This window comes from Phoenix dactylifera, unplaced genomic scaffold (assembly GCF_009389715.1).
Source record: "Phoenix dactylifera cultivar Barhee BC4 unplaced genomic scaffold, palm_55x_up_171113_PBpolish2nd_filt_p 000763F, whole genome shotgun sequence".
NCBI classification, from domain to species: Eukaryota; Viridiplantae; Streptophyta; class Magnoliopsida; order Arecales; family Arecaceae; genus Phoenix; species Phoenix dactylifera.
Genome location: NW_024068134.1, coordinates 216,273 through 230,766, shown reverse-complemented (window position 1 = coordinate 230,766; position 14,494 = coordinate 216,273). Strand labels below are relative to the sequence as shown.

General features: G+C 35.9%; 1 protein-coding gene and 1 long non-coding RNA gene across 2 annotated transcripts; both read left to right on the top strand.

Annotated features, from left to right (window-relative positions):
* Window positions 1-80: 80 nt before the first annotated feature.
* On the top strand, window positions 81-1,466 carry LOC120107100 (transcription factor MYBS3-like). The gene is made up of 4 exons (XM_039120258.1): window positions 81-411; window positions 548-643; window positions 799-921; window positions 1,031-1,466. The coding sequence occupies exons 1-4, from the start codon at window positions 202-204 to the stop codon at window positions 1,226-1,228; spliced, it is 627 nt and encodes a 208-aa protein (XP_038976186.1). The 5' UTR covers window positions 81-201; the 3' UTR covers window positions 1,229-1,466.
* Window positions 1,467-12,645: 11,179 nt separating this feature from the next.
* LOC120107101 lies at window positions 12,646-14,268 on the top strand. The gene is made up of 3 exons (XR_005509047.1): window positions 12,646-13,083; window positions 13,853-13,907; window positions 14,215-14,268. It is a non-coding gene; the product is annotated as an uncharacterized LOC120107101 (long non-coding RNA).
* Window positions 14,269-14,494: the final 226 nt, after the last annotated feature.

Sequence of the window (14,494 nt, the reverse complement as noted above, 5' to 3'; positions counted from 1 at the left end):
TTGGGCATAATGTCAAGTTCTATTAATAGCTATTTTTGCTCAACGAGATCATTTTGCTTTTCCCATTGTTTTCATGCCAAGATTCTCATATTCTCTTTTCATCCTTTGTGTGGATAGTGGGCTGACAAGAAAAGAGATTTCATATTTCTTTTTTCAATTTTATTGATCTCTCATTGACTCTGCTCTTTTTTCTTTTTAGGCATGCCTTGGACAGAAGAAGAACATCGGACATTTCTAGCTGGTCTTAAAATGCTTGGTAAGGGGCATTGGAGGGGAATATCAAGGAATTTTGTGACCACTAGAACTCCAACTCAGGTGGCTAGTCATGCTCAGAAATATTTCCTTAGGCAGAGTAATCCCAATAAAAAGAAGTGCAGGTCCAGCCTTTTTGACGTGGTGATAAGTGATCCAGTAAGTTTCATTCATTCTGATTATTAGTGTTGGCTCCCCAAAAAATATCAAATTTTCAATCATTCTATCAATTGTTCATATTAATTTACTGTGTTTTTCCTCACTTCTTATATTGTGATAATCACTCTATTTGCAGGCTCCTGCACCTGAAACTTCTGCCCCACCATTATCATCAAAAAGACCTTGTGAAGTTACAGAAGAGAGTAATCATCATCTCCAAGACTGTTGTTTGGTAAATTCTGCGTACCCTCTCATGTCCATGCAAATTTTACATGTTTGTGAAAGTAAACATTCACCAATCCCCTGAACTCTTTCCTACAAATTGCATGAACTATTCCTGAGATTCCTTTCTTAAATTTGGCCGAAAATCGGTTATTTTATTTACAGGCAAGAACCCCAGCTTTTATTACCACCCAAGCTGTGTCTGATGGTACAGAGGCCTCCCTAGCCTTGCCTTTGATCAAAGAGGACTCAAGAGAAGCAGCAAGCATTCACAATGTCAACCATATGGTAGGGGAACCAAATAATGATCCTTGGACTTCTTATTTAGGCATTAAATAGCTTTCTATTCTATCATAGAATTCATATACAACCATTGCTGATAAATGGGTTTCAACAGGCTCAAATCTCCGGCAACTCGAAGGACCAGGTTGTCCCGCTTGTATTTCTTGCTCCCCAACCAGACATTTCCTTTGTGCCAACCCAGCTTGACTGCATGTGCCACAGATTTCCTCAGAGTACCATTAAGTTCGTCGATCCAGCTGCACGCACGCTACCCTACTCAGTCTACTGTTGTTCCTGCACTAGAAAACAATGATTTAGAGCTGAGCATTGCACCACCTCAGCTGTATAGCCTAACCAAATTATCTTCACCGAAGGCAGCAGTAGATGGTGTCGTTTAACCTAATATGTTTTAATCGTTTGATTCTCTTAGCTCTTATAGTCACCTGTTTTTTATTCATGCATTTTGATATATCTGTACAAGGCAAGAAAACTTTTTATTTTTCCTATTTTTGATTTAGATCAATAAAATATAAAAAAAGGATAGGTAAGTCTCCATCTTGGCAATATGTGTTTTATTTGTTGTGCCCGTCCTAGGCAACAGTGACGGTAGCCGACAACTGTTTGTGTGGTTCTTAGATTCTCTAATGTTGGTATGTTGGCTGGTAAAAGTGAGTCTGTGGTCCATGGACGATGGGGGATGATACATATGGTAAAAATAGTGGGAGAAGGGTGATATCAGGAGCTTGTCCTCATATGACCTCATTGCTCAATCAAGGTGTAGTTTCTGCATTCTAGATAAAATAAATTGTCATTCCAATGGAATGTGGACTAGTATTTTTTTTTGTGAAAAGTAACATGGTAGGATTGTGAATCTCATGTGTCTATAGTATGGGTCATCTTTTTTAAAGCAGACTACTTAACAAATTTCCTCTCATCATTGCCTAATGTTTTAAGGTAATGTTTTACTTTGATCTTTATCCTTTTAGTCGATAAGTTTACATGGTGCTCCTACTCCATGGTGATGGTGATTCAACTACTAATACGCGATCTCCTATCACCCATTGGTAGATTCATCGGCTTTACCTAAATCAAGGGCATAGATGTTATGAAAGCCCATAAACAGTGGCATAGTGGCACAAGAGAGGAGCCCCAAACAGGCAGATGAAAAGGTGATCAATCCGGCTGGAGGATCAAGTGATCTGATGTTTATGCTAAATCTGCTCCTTTGAAAATTCTCTTTTCTAGTTTCATGAGAAACCAATCCATCTTTCCATATAAACAAGAAAGCATCTAAACTTGGTATTCCCTGAACAAGAGATCAGCTTTCATGTTGATGAATTCTCTGAATGCAATTAACGAGTTAAAAGGGTGGATCCTGACTCACTGGAATTTAGGAGTCAGTTATATGAAGATACTTACAGATTATCTAGCCTAGAAGTAATCACTGTACATATGCTCCTCCACTATCATATCCAAATGATCGAGAAGGGCTGGCTTTGCTATTCACGATATCCAAACCAAAGATATGTGGAACCAAGGGAACTTCGGCTTTATTATATCTTTCTTAGCAAGAGAAGAATTATGGTGCCTAAATTCCCATTAGTAATGATCCTAAAGGCATATGCTTAAACAGGTTAATAGAGGGAAGCTGATTTATGTGTATGTTTAAAGCCAATATTAGCTGATCGACTGGGCTGGAGAAGGCAGAAAGAGTGGAAGATGGTGTGCGTTGATCACAGAATTGTTCATAAGAGTTGCCTTTTGTCAGATAGAATCATCTTCTTATTGTTTCTTCAAAGAGGAAAAGATGATTAGTAAAGCTGAATTTTCTACATAGAAAATGAGCCATATCTGCTTAGATCATCTACATTCCCTAGATCTGCTCTCTATTTCTCACTTCTTCAATCCTAGTCTCCTCAATTTCCATCGCACTAGATAATTCATTCCAAAATTCTAAGAGGCATGGAAGCCAGAGCAATGTTGGTTCTTTTGACAACATAACTGGAATTAGTATTCTTCTATAACCAAATTGCTTTCCAACTCTAGGTCTACAATGGTGCAGGTATAATTCTCTAGGGAAGGATTTCTTCACATTAAATACTGATTACACACTTTAAAGTTTCAATATAATAGAAGTTATTAGTTACATATACTTGATACACTCCTAATACAATATTTGGAAATTAAATTACAAATTACATTTTGAAATAATAATGATATAAATAAAGGAAAAAGAAGAAAGAAGAAAATGAAAACAGGGTTGTTGGGCTTTCAGATTCAAGTTTGATGTCCTAACCTCACAAATCATTTATCCAATTTGAATTGGAATCTAAAAGAGTCAAACTTTTATTAGCAGTGGGATTTGGCTACTAAAGTATGGGGCATCGGTGCAATTTTATCGGCACCTAGGCTAGACATTTAATATCTTTTTATGCATTCATCCATGATGGTTATCACGTCTATCTTCAAGGCCATAAGATATCTTTACTTGGTTTATCCAACTACTCCAATTTGTAATTGAGTTTGTGAAGCCAAACAAATAAGACAAGAGAGGTGTCACGGCCCAGACCTCACCCAAAATGGCTAGTGATAGTCCCTAGACTCTACCACAAGTGCATAGGTCATGACAAGTAGAATAGGGCAAAAAGAGTATCGTTTCCACAAGGAGGCGATTCAAGTACCCATTTATAAATTTTCTATATTATTTAGACGACCCCAAATTGATGTGACTGACTGCAATTTTTTAACCTGAAAAATCAAATATGAAAGGTTCCTAGGGCTTGGATTTCATCAATTGAATTCCTTCAATGAATTTAAATCTGATCGTTAATATTCTGCTAATTACAATGACCGAATCCCTTTTTTTTTATGTGATATCCTCTTCAAGGCATAACACCTATACCTATATTAATCCTATGTCTACTTTCATGATATAAATTCATTATGATATGTGAAATTCTTGATTGTAGGTCACAAAGGTGTGCATTTATTTCTAAACTACACCACCAATGTTTGATAAATTCACCAACTAATATTGAACTTCAACTTCGTTACTTCATTCAACATCTTAAGCATGCAATTCATGGCCAGTAAATTGCAAGAATGAAACCGAAATCATCAAATTGCAATTAACAAAAGATGTTCAATACAACCATACTCAATTCATATCAAAAATTCAATGATTACGTCCTAGCCCTAGGATAAGAAAACTAGCAAATCATAACTAATAAATCAATCCCATTATTTCTCAAACATAAATTCGCATTCAACATTCTTAATAACAATTCAGCAAATAAAAAAAATAAAATATGTATATATATAAGAGAAAAGAAAAGAACTCTGTATTTGCAAAAATCCTCCATTCCGTTCTTTCTCCCAGAATTCCAGCTTTTTCTTCCTCTCAGAATTCTAGCTTTTCCTCCTCTCGGAATTTCAGATTCTCTGCATTTTTTCTTTTTTTCTGCTTCTCCTCCCTTCGTATCTGCTGGCCCTTTTCCTTCTCTCGGAATTTCATTTTTTTTTTAATTTTAAAACAGATTTCCTCCCTATCTGCTAGCTGAAATCCCGAAATTCTAGGCTAATTTTTAGACTCGACTCCCAGCTGATTTAGAGCACCAAAACGATATACTTTGGAGTTGGACCCTTCATGAAAGTTTTAGATCTCGTTCTCAGCTTTCCAATGCATCTGGGTTTGCATTATTCTGACTTATATAATTCCATATACAAGCTGAAAACCGAAACAGGGTCTGGGTCGCAGTAAAATTCTCTTATCTTTCCAGCAAGCTAAACAACATATGAAACGGACGTCTGTAGCTCCAGTTAGAATCCAAAAACCGAACAGTGTTCTGGGTTGACTAGACCAGCCCAATTTCAACCGAATTCAATAATTAAACACCTGCAAAATACCAAGAATTTTTAAGAATTAAATAAATGTAAAAGACACCTAAATTCTAGACAAATGAGCTAAGAACATACAAACACTCTAAAACAAAACAATTAAGACTAAGAAAATGTGTGAAAGAAATTCCCACATCAGCTAGCTTCTATGAAATCTGTTCCACTTCCCTAAATTAGACTGCTCCATTGCACCTCCTCCTTCTTGCTTCACTTCTCTCACATTCAATCCTTCATCTATCCGTCAAACTCAATCTCTTCTCCAATGCCTCTGCTTCATTTTTTTACACTAGATTCATCTCACTAAATTTGTCCTAAGTAGATCCTTTGAATTTTTGTTTTGAAAAGCATTCATCAAGTAGACATGGATCCATCTATTTAGGCTTCAAACCCTTTCGACATCAGTGTGATTCCACTCTTCATTGGCTTGGTTAGAATCCATATATTTGTCTTTTTATTTCTCTCATTCTGATTGAGTCTAAGTCATCTAACATAGTGTAGATTCGAATCCATTGAAATTGATTTCCAAATGTGTGCCATTTTGATTTGTGCTTGACTGTTGAACTTAATTTAGGCTAACTATATTTGGGTGGCCCTTTTGAAGCTCTTTTTTACCTGCTCTTGTTTTTGAACTATTTGACTTAACTATGCTCCTCTTGACCCGGTCCAAACCTAGGGTACAAAGGATTGAGTCCAAATCTATATTCCACTTCCACTAGGTCTGTGTAGACTAATGTGAGATAGAGCTTATACCTATTTGGTTCAAGCTTGAACTTGAAGAGATCCTTTTCTAAGGAAGAGCTTGAGTTTGCCCAAGGTTGGTCTTGAATAGGCGTCCATCCATTGATCAAGATATATAAACCTTCCTTTGATAGGAGCCAAATTAACTTAAACATAATAAAATCAGCTTACTATGAATGGGGAACATACATGTCTTTCTAGAAGAGAGCGCTCTTGATTGTAAACTTTGGATTGGCCATCTTATGTCTTACCCATAGCCTTGGAAAACACAATATTGACAGTTTGACATCATCCTATAGCAGTTCCTTGTACTCAACTTGGCCACTCTTTTTTTTTTAATAAACCAGATATAATTTACTATCCTTAAATATATACATCAATGAGAATCAACATGTAAAAATGAGTGGGAGCATAATAATAGAAGTCTATAAAGTAGTCCCTGTATGATTTTCCATATAGGCCAAACTGAATCTACTGCACTCTTTGGTCCATAAACATGCGCAAGCACCTCATAAGAATTCAATTTATCAACCATATGCCTGCAATCTTGTATCAATAGGTGGAACCAGCATATGAAGCTGATAATGGATCATCATATTTTGACTTTCAATGGATAATTGATTAGATTTTGGGGAATCTCATACCAAACTTCTTGTCTTCTCAGGTGGATTCGGTAGTTCATTTATCAGTCTCCTAATGAGAATATCACAGCCCTTCAATATGACAGCAATCACAAAACTATGTAAGAATCTAGCAGACATGGTTGAGTCTAGGTTAGTGCTGTGAATTTTTGAACCATTGGATTCTATTTAATTTTGGTGATATTAAAAAAATATACTCCAATTTTGGAGCTCCTTTCTAATCATTGATGAGATCCCTATTTGGGAGTTTATGGTTCCTTAATCTGACCACTACTATAGAATTAATCTATGCATTCTAAAGGGCGGCCAACCAATGGTCTAATGACATCAAGGACTAGATCCACCGCATTAACAAAAATAAATTAAATTTTACAAATCTGAATACCTTCATCATCTATTCTGAAATCTTATTGCATTTTAAGACTAAACAGTATTTTCAACCAGATTTTATGTGGTGTCTTCTAAACTATATCCTAATATCAAGAAGACCTACCACGATCTACATGATCTCAGGCCATGCATCATCCTTCTTCACATTTCCTTCACCTTAGGTCATGGGTTTTAAGAACAAGGGCACAAAGAAATTTGTTCATCGAAATATAAGGATGAATACCCATCCTACCATTCATCAATTTAGCATCAAATATCTTTATATTAGGGCAAAAAAGGACATACCCATCCTACCTCAAAAATTATACCCTACACCACATGCACCATGTCTATGATGCACTGCAGGAGCAAATCGAAACGAGGTGCATGGGGTGGCAGTCTGATATAAGTGCATGATAAATGAGGTCCACATAAATCTTGATGTGTGATTGGCATGGTGCTCGTAGTGTATGGTATAATTTTTCATCCTACCTGTAGTCTTCAACATGAATGGCTCTTTATATTATATATGGTGGGAGAGGATGTATTTGTTATAACCTTAATTTTTGAAAATGGCATAGAAAGAAAATGGAAGGTGGTTGTGATACAAAGAGAGAAGAAGTCGGAGGCTGGAGAGAAATCTTGGAGAAAAATGTGGAATAAAAGAAATGCAATTAAGCGTTGACCAATTCATCTTCTCTCATTATACTAAATTTACTTCTATATGTGGGCTGATTCAACTCTATAAGTTTATAGACTGGTCCAGCTTTGAGCTTATATAGACCAGGAAAGAACCAACCAATCTAAAGGTGGACTTCCTTATTATCTATTTTTTTTTAAAAAAAAAAAGTAAATGCTTGCGGTGTACACTTTACTAATGATACAATTTTTTTAGCTGAGCTTGGTGAATGAAATTATGACTCTCAAACTTGAGGCTGTACTGGTGAGATGAAATATGGTGGAAAAATTTAGAGAAAATAACATAACAGGTAATCCAACCTGACTCGTTACTATTTTATGAATATTTTCTATAGCCAATGTGATGCCCTATTATTTTCTATACACAAGAACCTCATAGAAGATTGCACATCAACTAGTGAGTACTGACCCTCTATTTGGTATGAAGGCTGAATTAGATGAAGGATGGATAGGGGAGGAAGGATGGATGAGGGAGAGGATGGTTGGATCTTCCATCCATATTTTCATTAGTTTCATTAGTAAGGGGTAATTTTATCAACATAGAAATCCACCCCTCACATGTTTCATTGATTCTTCCTTGTATTCTCCTAATTTAGGAGGATGCAATTGAAGGGCCAAGTTGGATTAGCAATTCCTTCTTGTCATCCATCATTCCTCAGTTCTTTTGAGCCTAATGGTGGATGGGAGCCATCCATTCTTCCAACCCTCTCATTTCTCCCTCTCATAACCCCAACCAAACATAGGGTAAGAGGCAACCTAATATCAAGTTACATATGTCTTGAACCAAAATGCCTTGCAAGAGCATGTCAACTTGGTCTATTGGCTCAACAAGTAGAGATAGAATGAATAGGTTGAGTTGCATGTATTGAACCAAGCATTGACACTTCTCACCAAGTATGAGGCATAAATATTTAAAAAGGGCATAGTTTGCATAAGCTGGACTAATAGCAAGTTCACTAAACCATATTACAATAGGCTTTTACCAAAAAAGAAAAAATGATATGATTTGATAATAGGCATGCACTAATACATTTTTCAAGGTATGTCTCTCAATAATGTAACATCAAGTATATAAGAATGCAATAAACTTGCATCAACTGATGTCCTAGAGGACACATGGATGATTTTATAATGGATTGTCCCTTTTTTTTGTTAGCCATTCCCTAATATTGTGTCCTACTAACAAATTTGCCTCCAACACTATCCAGTAAATTTTCTATAGAAATTGCTAGCTATCTAAAGGAGCACTATGCATCTACGCCTTTCCAGAATATTCCTTGTATCCATATAAAATGTGATCCATAAGCCTTATCCTTTTTTTTTAATCATACTGCCATATAGGAAAGAATCGATGCTTGCAAATGGTGAATGTTACCATCATATACTAGGGCACAACAACACCATATTTCTCACTTTCAAAAATTAAATTTAGTAAATGATATTTTTACTTATAAGAAATTTAGGGAATTCACATTTGTAAATTCAAGTACGAAAAATATAAAGTAATGTATATAGAAAAATGCAATGACAATAATTTCTTTACAATATTGAAACATATAGGGGTGGCATATTATCATTTTGGGTGAATTTGCATTAGAAAGCAAATTAAGATAGCATCTACTTATTTAATTCAAAGTTAACCTAAGACAAATTCCAACCATTATTATCTTAGTCCCGAGTCATTCTCCAAATTGACCTCCACTTCAAGCTCACCTCGCGATCTCCTTGCTCCTCACCGCATCCTTCAGCGTCCTTCTTGTCCTTGCGTTGTATTACCATACCAATAAACAAAACTTGATCAAGGATAATAATGAACAACGAATAACACTTCTTATCATTATTCCAAGCTTGATCAACAAATAATAAATAAATGCAAGCTCAACTTAAGCACTAAGTTTTATCCATGAATTCAAGCATTGTTCAAGCCATGTCCACTTTCACTTGACAATAGCTGAATATGATCGTGTAAAGTTTGATGGTTTAAGAAATTTAGGTCATTATTATTAACTGTTGCATCCTTTTGAAGCAAATTTAGAAGGCAGAATCTTGGAGTTACATTTGATGGCGGTGTTTCTTTGTGTATGGGCTCTTATAGTTTTCCATTTTTGATGAATGGGAGGAATATTCCACCTTTTAGGTTGAATGGTCCAAGTTCTATTTTATCTTTCTTATTTTCATCCAATGGTTATTTATTAGAAAAATGAAAGTGATTCATTGTTTTCCAATAAAGGAAAAAAGGGTGTGGATCTTTATTGATGTTGAGGTCAATGGCATCCAAAGCATTTGGAGATTTTTTATCAAAAAAAAATATTTAGAGTGCCAGTACAAACACCTTCCTCTTCTCCCTCTATTGCAGTCCCTCTTCGCCTGTTGCTGCAAGCCATTGTCCTTCCACTCCACCTCTCTATGTTACCTTTGCTTCATTTCTTTATACCGCCATTGTGAGAACTAGGCCAACTAGGCTTGTTTTGGATCAAAGTCGACAGGCTCAGCCGACTTTCATTCAAAAGAATTAAAAAAAAGGAGTTACTAGGACAGGGGATCACGATCCCCCGCTTGAATAGCCGTTGTTAGGGAGGAAAAATGCCGAGGAGGCATAGCCGGTGCAATTTCTCTAAGGCCGACACAAATGGCTAACGACCGTTGGAGGCCACTGCAACCGATGAATGGCCAACCTTATTTGTCCTTCGATCAAGTTGATCCAAAATCCCTTTTAAAACCCCCACCCCCTTCGAACGATACACCATTGAGCTTCATCTCTCTCTTCCCTCTTCTTTGATGACCGTTGTGACGCCACAACTGAGCATCGCCACCCAAAACACCCTCCTTTCTCTCTCTAACTTTCGAGTGCTCTGTTTCTTTGTTCTGACATCCATCACCTCTCTTTTTGCCAGAAGCGGCACCATTGTGAGATCCACCGCTACTGCAACTCACCACTGAGTCCTCACCCTCTTGTTGCTTCTTTGGCTAAGGTGCTGCCACCTAAGGCAGCTAGGGGCATTTTTCCTTCCCTTCTTCCTCCATTTTATCCATGTGTGTGCCTGAACCACCGCGGACACCTAGTCATTGGCTATGCCACCATGCCGCAGGTTGCACCGCAAGCCACCGCAAGACGTGCCACTTGTCATAGGCCAGTCCATCGCCGAACCACCAACCACCTCCCCTCTCTTCGTTTTTCCATTTTAATGGGATTACTGATCCCTGCTTTGGCCAAAAAGGAAAAAAAAGGGAGAAAAAAATGAAGAAGGAAACCCACTTACTGACTCTCCAGATTGAGTCTAATGTCCAATTAAGCTTAGACCTTCCCCTGAGGTTGAGTCTAATATCCAAACCCAGACCAAGTTTTACTTTCCTTGTTTTAATCTCTTTATCTCTCTCGAAGGTTGACGATATAATTATTTTGATCAGAGCCTTCAACTCCCATAGGAACATATATTGGGTCTAGAGATCGGGGCATGTGTTAGAAGCTGAGATTAGTCTATCAGGATGAACTTTGAATTTGATTAAATCTGAATTGTAAGTTTTCTTTACTTCTGGTGATTTTCTAATGTATACCACACATTTATTTAGAATTTATAATTACCATTTGAATGAATAATTGAAAAAATATTTAAATATTTGGAAAATGAAAATTTTGGAAAAATATGAATAATTATGAATATTATGCATGTTTACATAAAAGAATAATTCATAAAAATTATGAATTAAGCATAAATCCTTGTTTTGACACAATTATGAAAATAATGAATTATTTCTATAAATGTAATGTTGAATGAGATGATATCTCTATTTTAATACTAAATAATATTTGGAAAGAAATGATTACTTGTGTTTTAATTTTGCATAAATTTTTTGAAAGAAAATAAATTTTCTTCTTTTTGGAATAAATGTGAGAATTCTGATTGATACTATTGTATCGTTGAAAACAAGAATGTCTATAAGAAACTAGTTGTTATGGATATTTTAAAAAAAACTTTCTAATTAGACTACAATTCAGGTCTAGCCAACGAGACTGATCGTTTGCTGCATGTCAAAATTAGTTTCTTCTGAATCTAGCCAGTTGGGGCTTATCGCTAGTAGAACTAGTCCTTTCAAGCCTAGCTAGTCGGGGCGGAACACTAGCATACGCTAATGGATCACATTTTTTGTCCTCAGGACTAGTCTTTTTACCCTCATGACCATGTGATTCAGAGCTTGTTTTCTTTCGGGTCTAGCTAGTTGAGACTGATCACTAGCATATGCTGATGGACTGCGTATTCTTCATTCAGCGGCTTGTCTGTTTTAGACCTTATCACAGGGCTAATCGTGGTAGTAGTCATTAAGACGAAGAGAGAGTTTACGATTTACTATTATACATTACATATTTTGAAAAAAAATTATGTTGGTGAATGCATCTTAATATTGTTAAAGTATTTATATTTAGAAAATTTTATTTTATGCTTGATCTTACTAAAGATTTTGAAAACTTATTGAGTTATAAGCTCAATACATCTTTCAAATTTTTTTACAAATGCAACAAAATGGGCGGGACGTGGTGCCAAGCTTTAAGGAGTTTAGGATTTTAGAAGACATTTGGTTAGCTTTTTTTTTGAATAAATTTGATTTGTACATAACATTATTATTATTATTTCTTGTGGACTATTTTTTGAATAAATGTATTAGATTATTTGCTTCTACCACTGCTTAAGTTTGAAACGACGCAAATAAAGAGCAGGTCTTGCATGTCCTATGGAGTTAAACTATAAGAATGTGTAGCCGCCTATCATATGCTCGAGCTGTTCTCCCACCAACATTTACGTCTTCTTGTCTATGGCTCCAACAATGTGGACGACAAGATTTTGGTGAAATGCTAAAGAGAAATTTAATAACTTTAAACACCACAATATGCTCAGAATGGATAAACCTATGTGTAGTGTTGGATGTATTTTGAATGTTCTAGTTCGGTGCCTGACTCGACATGATCAGCATGGGGAGTATTTCCTTCAACATGAAGGACGATTGGATTTTTTTCCATTTTTACGATGATATAGGCATTGCTAATCATGTACAGTGCATTGAGAATTTATATAATTGTTAATTGTGATGTGGGTAGTCCTAAAAGAAATTAAATATTACGTGATTGGCAATGTGACATCATCCTGTGTAGAATAGTCGAATCATTGTGCCTGTATGGTAACGTCAAGGGACCGGTCTAAAAAATTTCAAGCCAAAGAGGTGCAAATTGGTCAAAGTAAAAACTGTTTCTATAATTTACCTTGATTATAATTACTATAATTAATACTACCATAAATAATGGTTAGTTGTTTTTTGATGTGAAATAATGGTTATTTGTTACCAAACAAAGCCTCCACCTTGGGAGCCAACTTGAGCTGGGATGTTTCCTAATCAGACAAAGTTTTAACCTGACTATAATTCAAGTTGCTTCCTTTTAGGAACGCGATCTTGCAAACCTTTCCTTTCTTGAACCGTTGCAAATATCATGAAAATCGAAATTATAAAACCGAAACCGTATTCAGTATTTGTTACCGTTTGGAGGCCTTTCCACTCTCGTTCTTTCCGCGGCGTTGTGGTGTCGATCCGAGCGTCTTCTCCAAAGCTTTTGAGGAACCCTAGGATTGTTTATTGGTTTTCTTCGATCTTTTTTACTGGTTCTTGAACGGTTTTTGTTCTTCTTTACGTGCTGCTGCAATTGGGAGAAGGTGGTACCGATGACGGAAGTGAAGCGGGAGAATGAAAAGGGCAAGCAGGTTCATGAAGCTACCCTGGATTTGTGCCCTCCGGCTTTGGATATCGGGTCTAAATTGAAACTTATGACTGTTTCTGGGTAATCTCTTTTCTACTCTTACTCGTAGTCTTTCCTGCAATTATATGTTTAGAATTTCAGATTGCTTGAATTCGTTTTGAAAACAAGTTTTTTGGCTCATAAGTTGATTTGTTGTGACTGTATATTCAATATTTTTCCTCTGTTTTAGTTCGCAATAAAATAGTCTGCATCTTTACGGATGAAAAATTTAGGAGATATCTGAGAGTTTTAACGCTCTCTCTTAGTTGGATTATTTATTTTTGTTATTATATATTTATGTTAAAGGAATCCAATCAATGAAAAGATTTTGAGTTTTAATTTTTATTAAATTCTGATTCACTAATTTTAGTTTTCGTCCGCCGCAAGGAGGAAAATTATCAAGCAGAAAATAATTTTCTTTTTTTTTCTTTTTTCATTGATAGTGTTAACAGAAAATAATAGCTATTGATCGTTCTTTGAATGTGAAATCTATGGTAGGTTCTTTGGTACCTGGAGCCCTGTTGCTCTTTTGTTACTATTGTATTTCCTAACGACTAATATTGCTGTTACTGTACTACCTTTCACGAATCATGCCTTTGCTTGTTGAACCAAACAGGAATTGATTACTTTAGTCGGTCACTTTGGCAGATAATAGCTGCATCAGCTTATATAAGTTATGTTTATTTTTTTCTTGACAAAATAATACGGACGTTCCAGCTATGCATGTCTAGCTTTTCATTGCTTCTCAGGACACTGATGTGTGCAAAGTTCTTTATGACATCCACAGTAATGGTAGTTGTTCTTGTTTCAGGAGAACAAGTGGTCCAGTCAGAAGATCAACAAAGGGAGGCTGGACAGATGAGGAGGTGACTAGACTTACATGATTGTACTTTGTTTAGTGTGTTATGGTTCAAATGCACACGTAAATTGTTCAGTTAAGGCTCTGTCAGCAAACTTTCGGAAGAAATTGATCTGATATGTTATCCAGTTAAAATATTTATTAACAACACCTTACAGATGATATTGTCACATTAACTAAACCTTGTTTGAGAGAATAAAAGGCAGCTCTGGGGATAACAACTTTGAGCAAAGAGCCATCTTTTTCTTGAGAATTTTTTGAATTTTATAATAGATATCAACTTCAGGCGATAATTTTTTCCAATTTTGTCACAGGATGATATGTTGACCAAAGCTGTAAGACAATTCAATGGGAAAAACTGGAAGAAATAGGTAAATGCTGTTCTATCTGATAAATGTTTTCCTGATTTGTTTACAAGTTCTTTTATAATGTGTTTATATGTAGTAATATTTTTCTCTTGCCTGGTTACCCGACTCTCTCGATCTATAGTTCTTACCTGAGCTCTTTTTCTTTTATGAGGATCATATTTTTTATGAAACATCTTGCAATGCTAGATAATAAGCATATAAGATTTGACATGTTTGTTCAAATTTT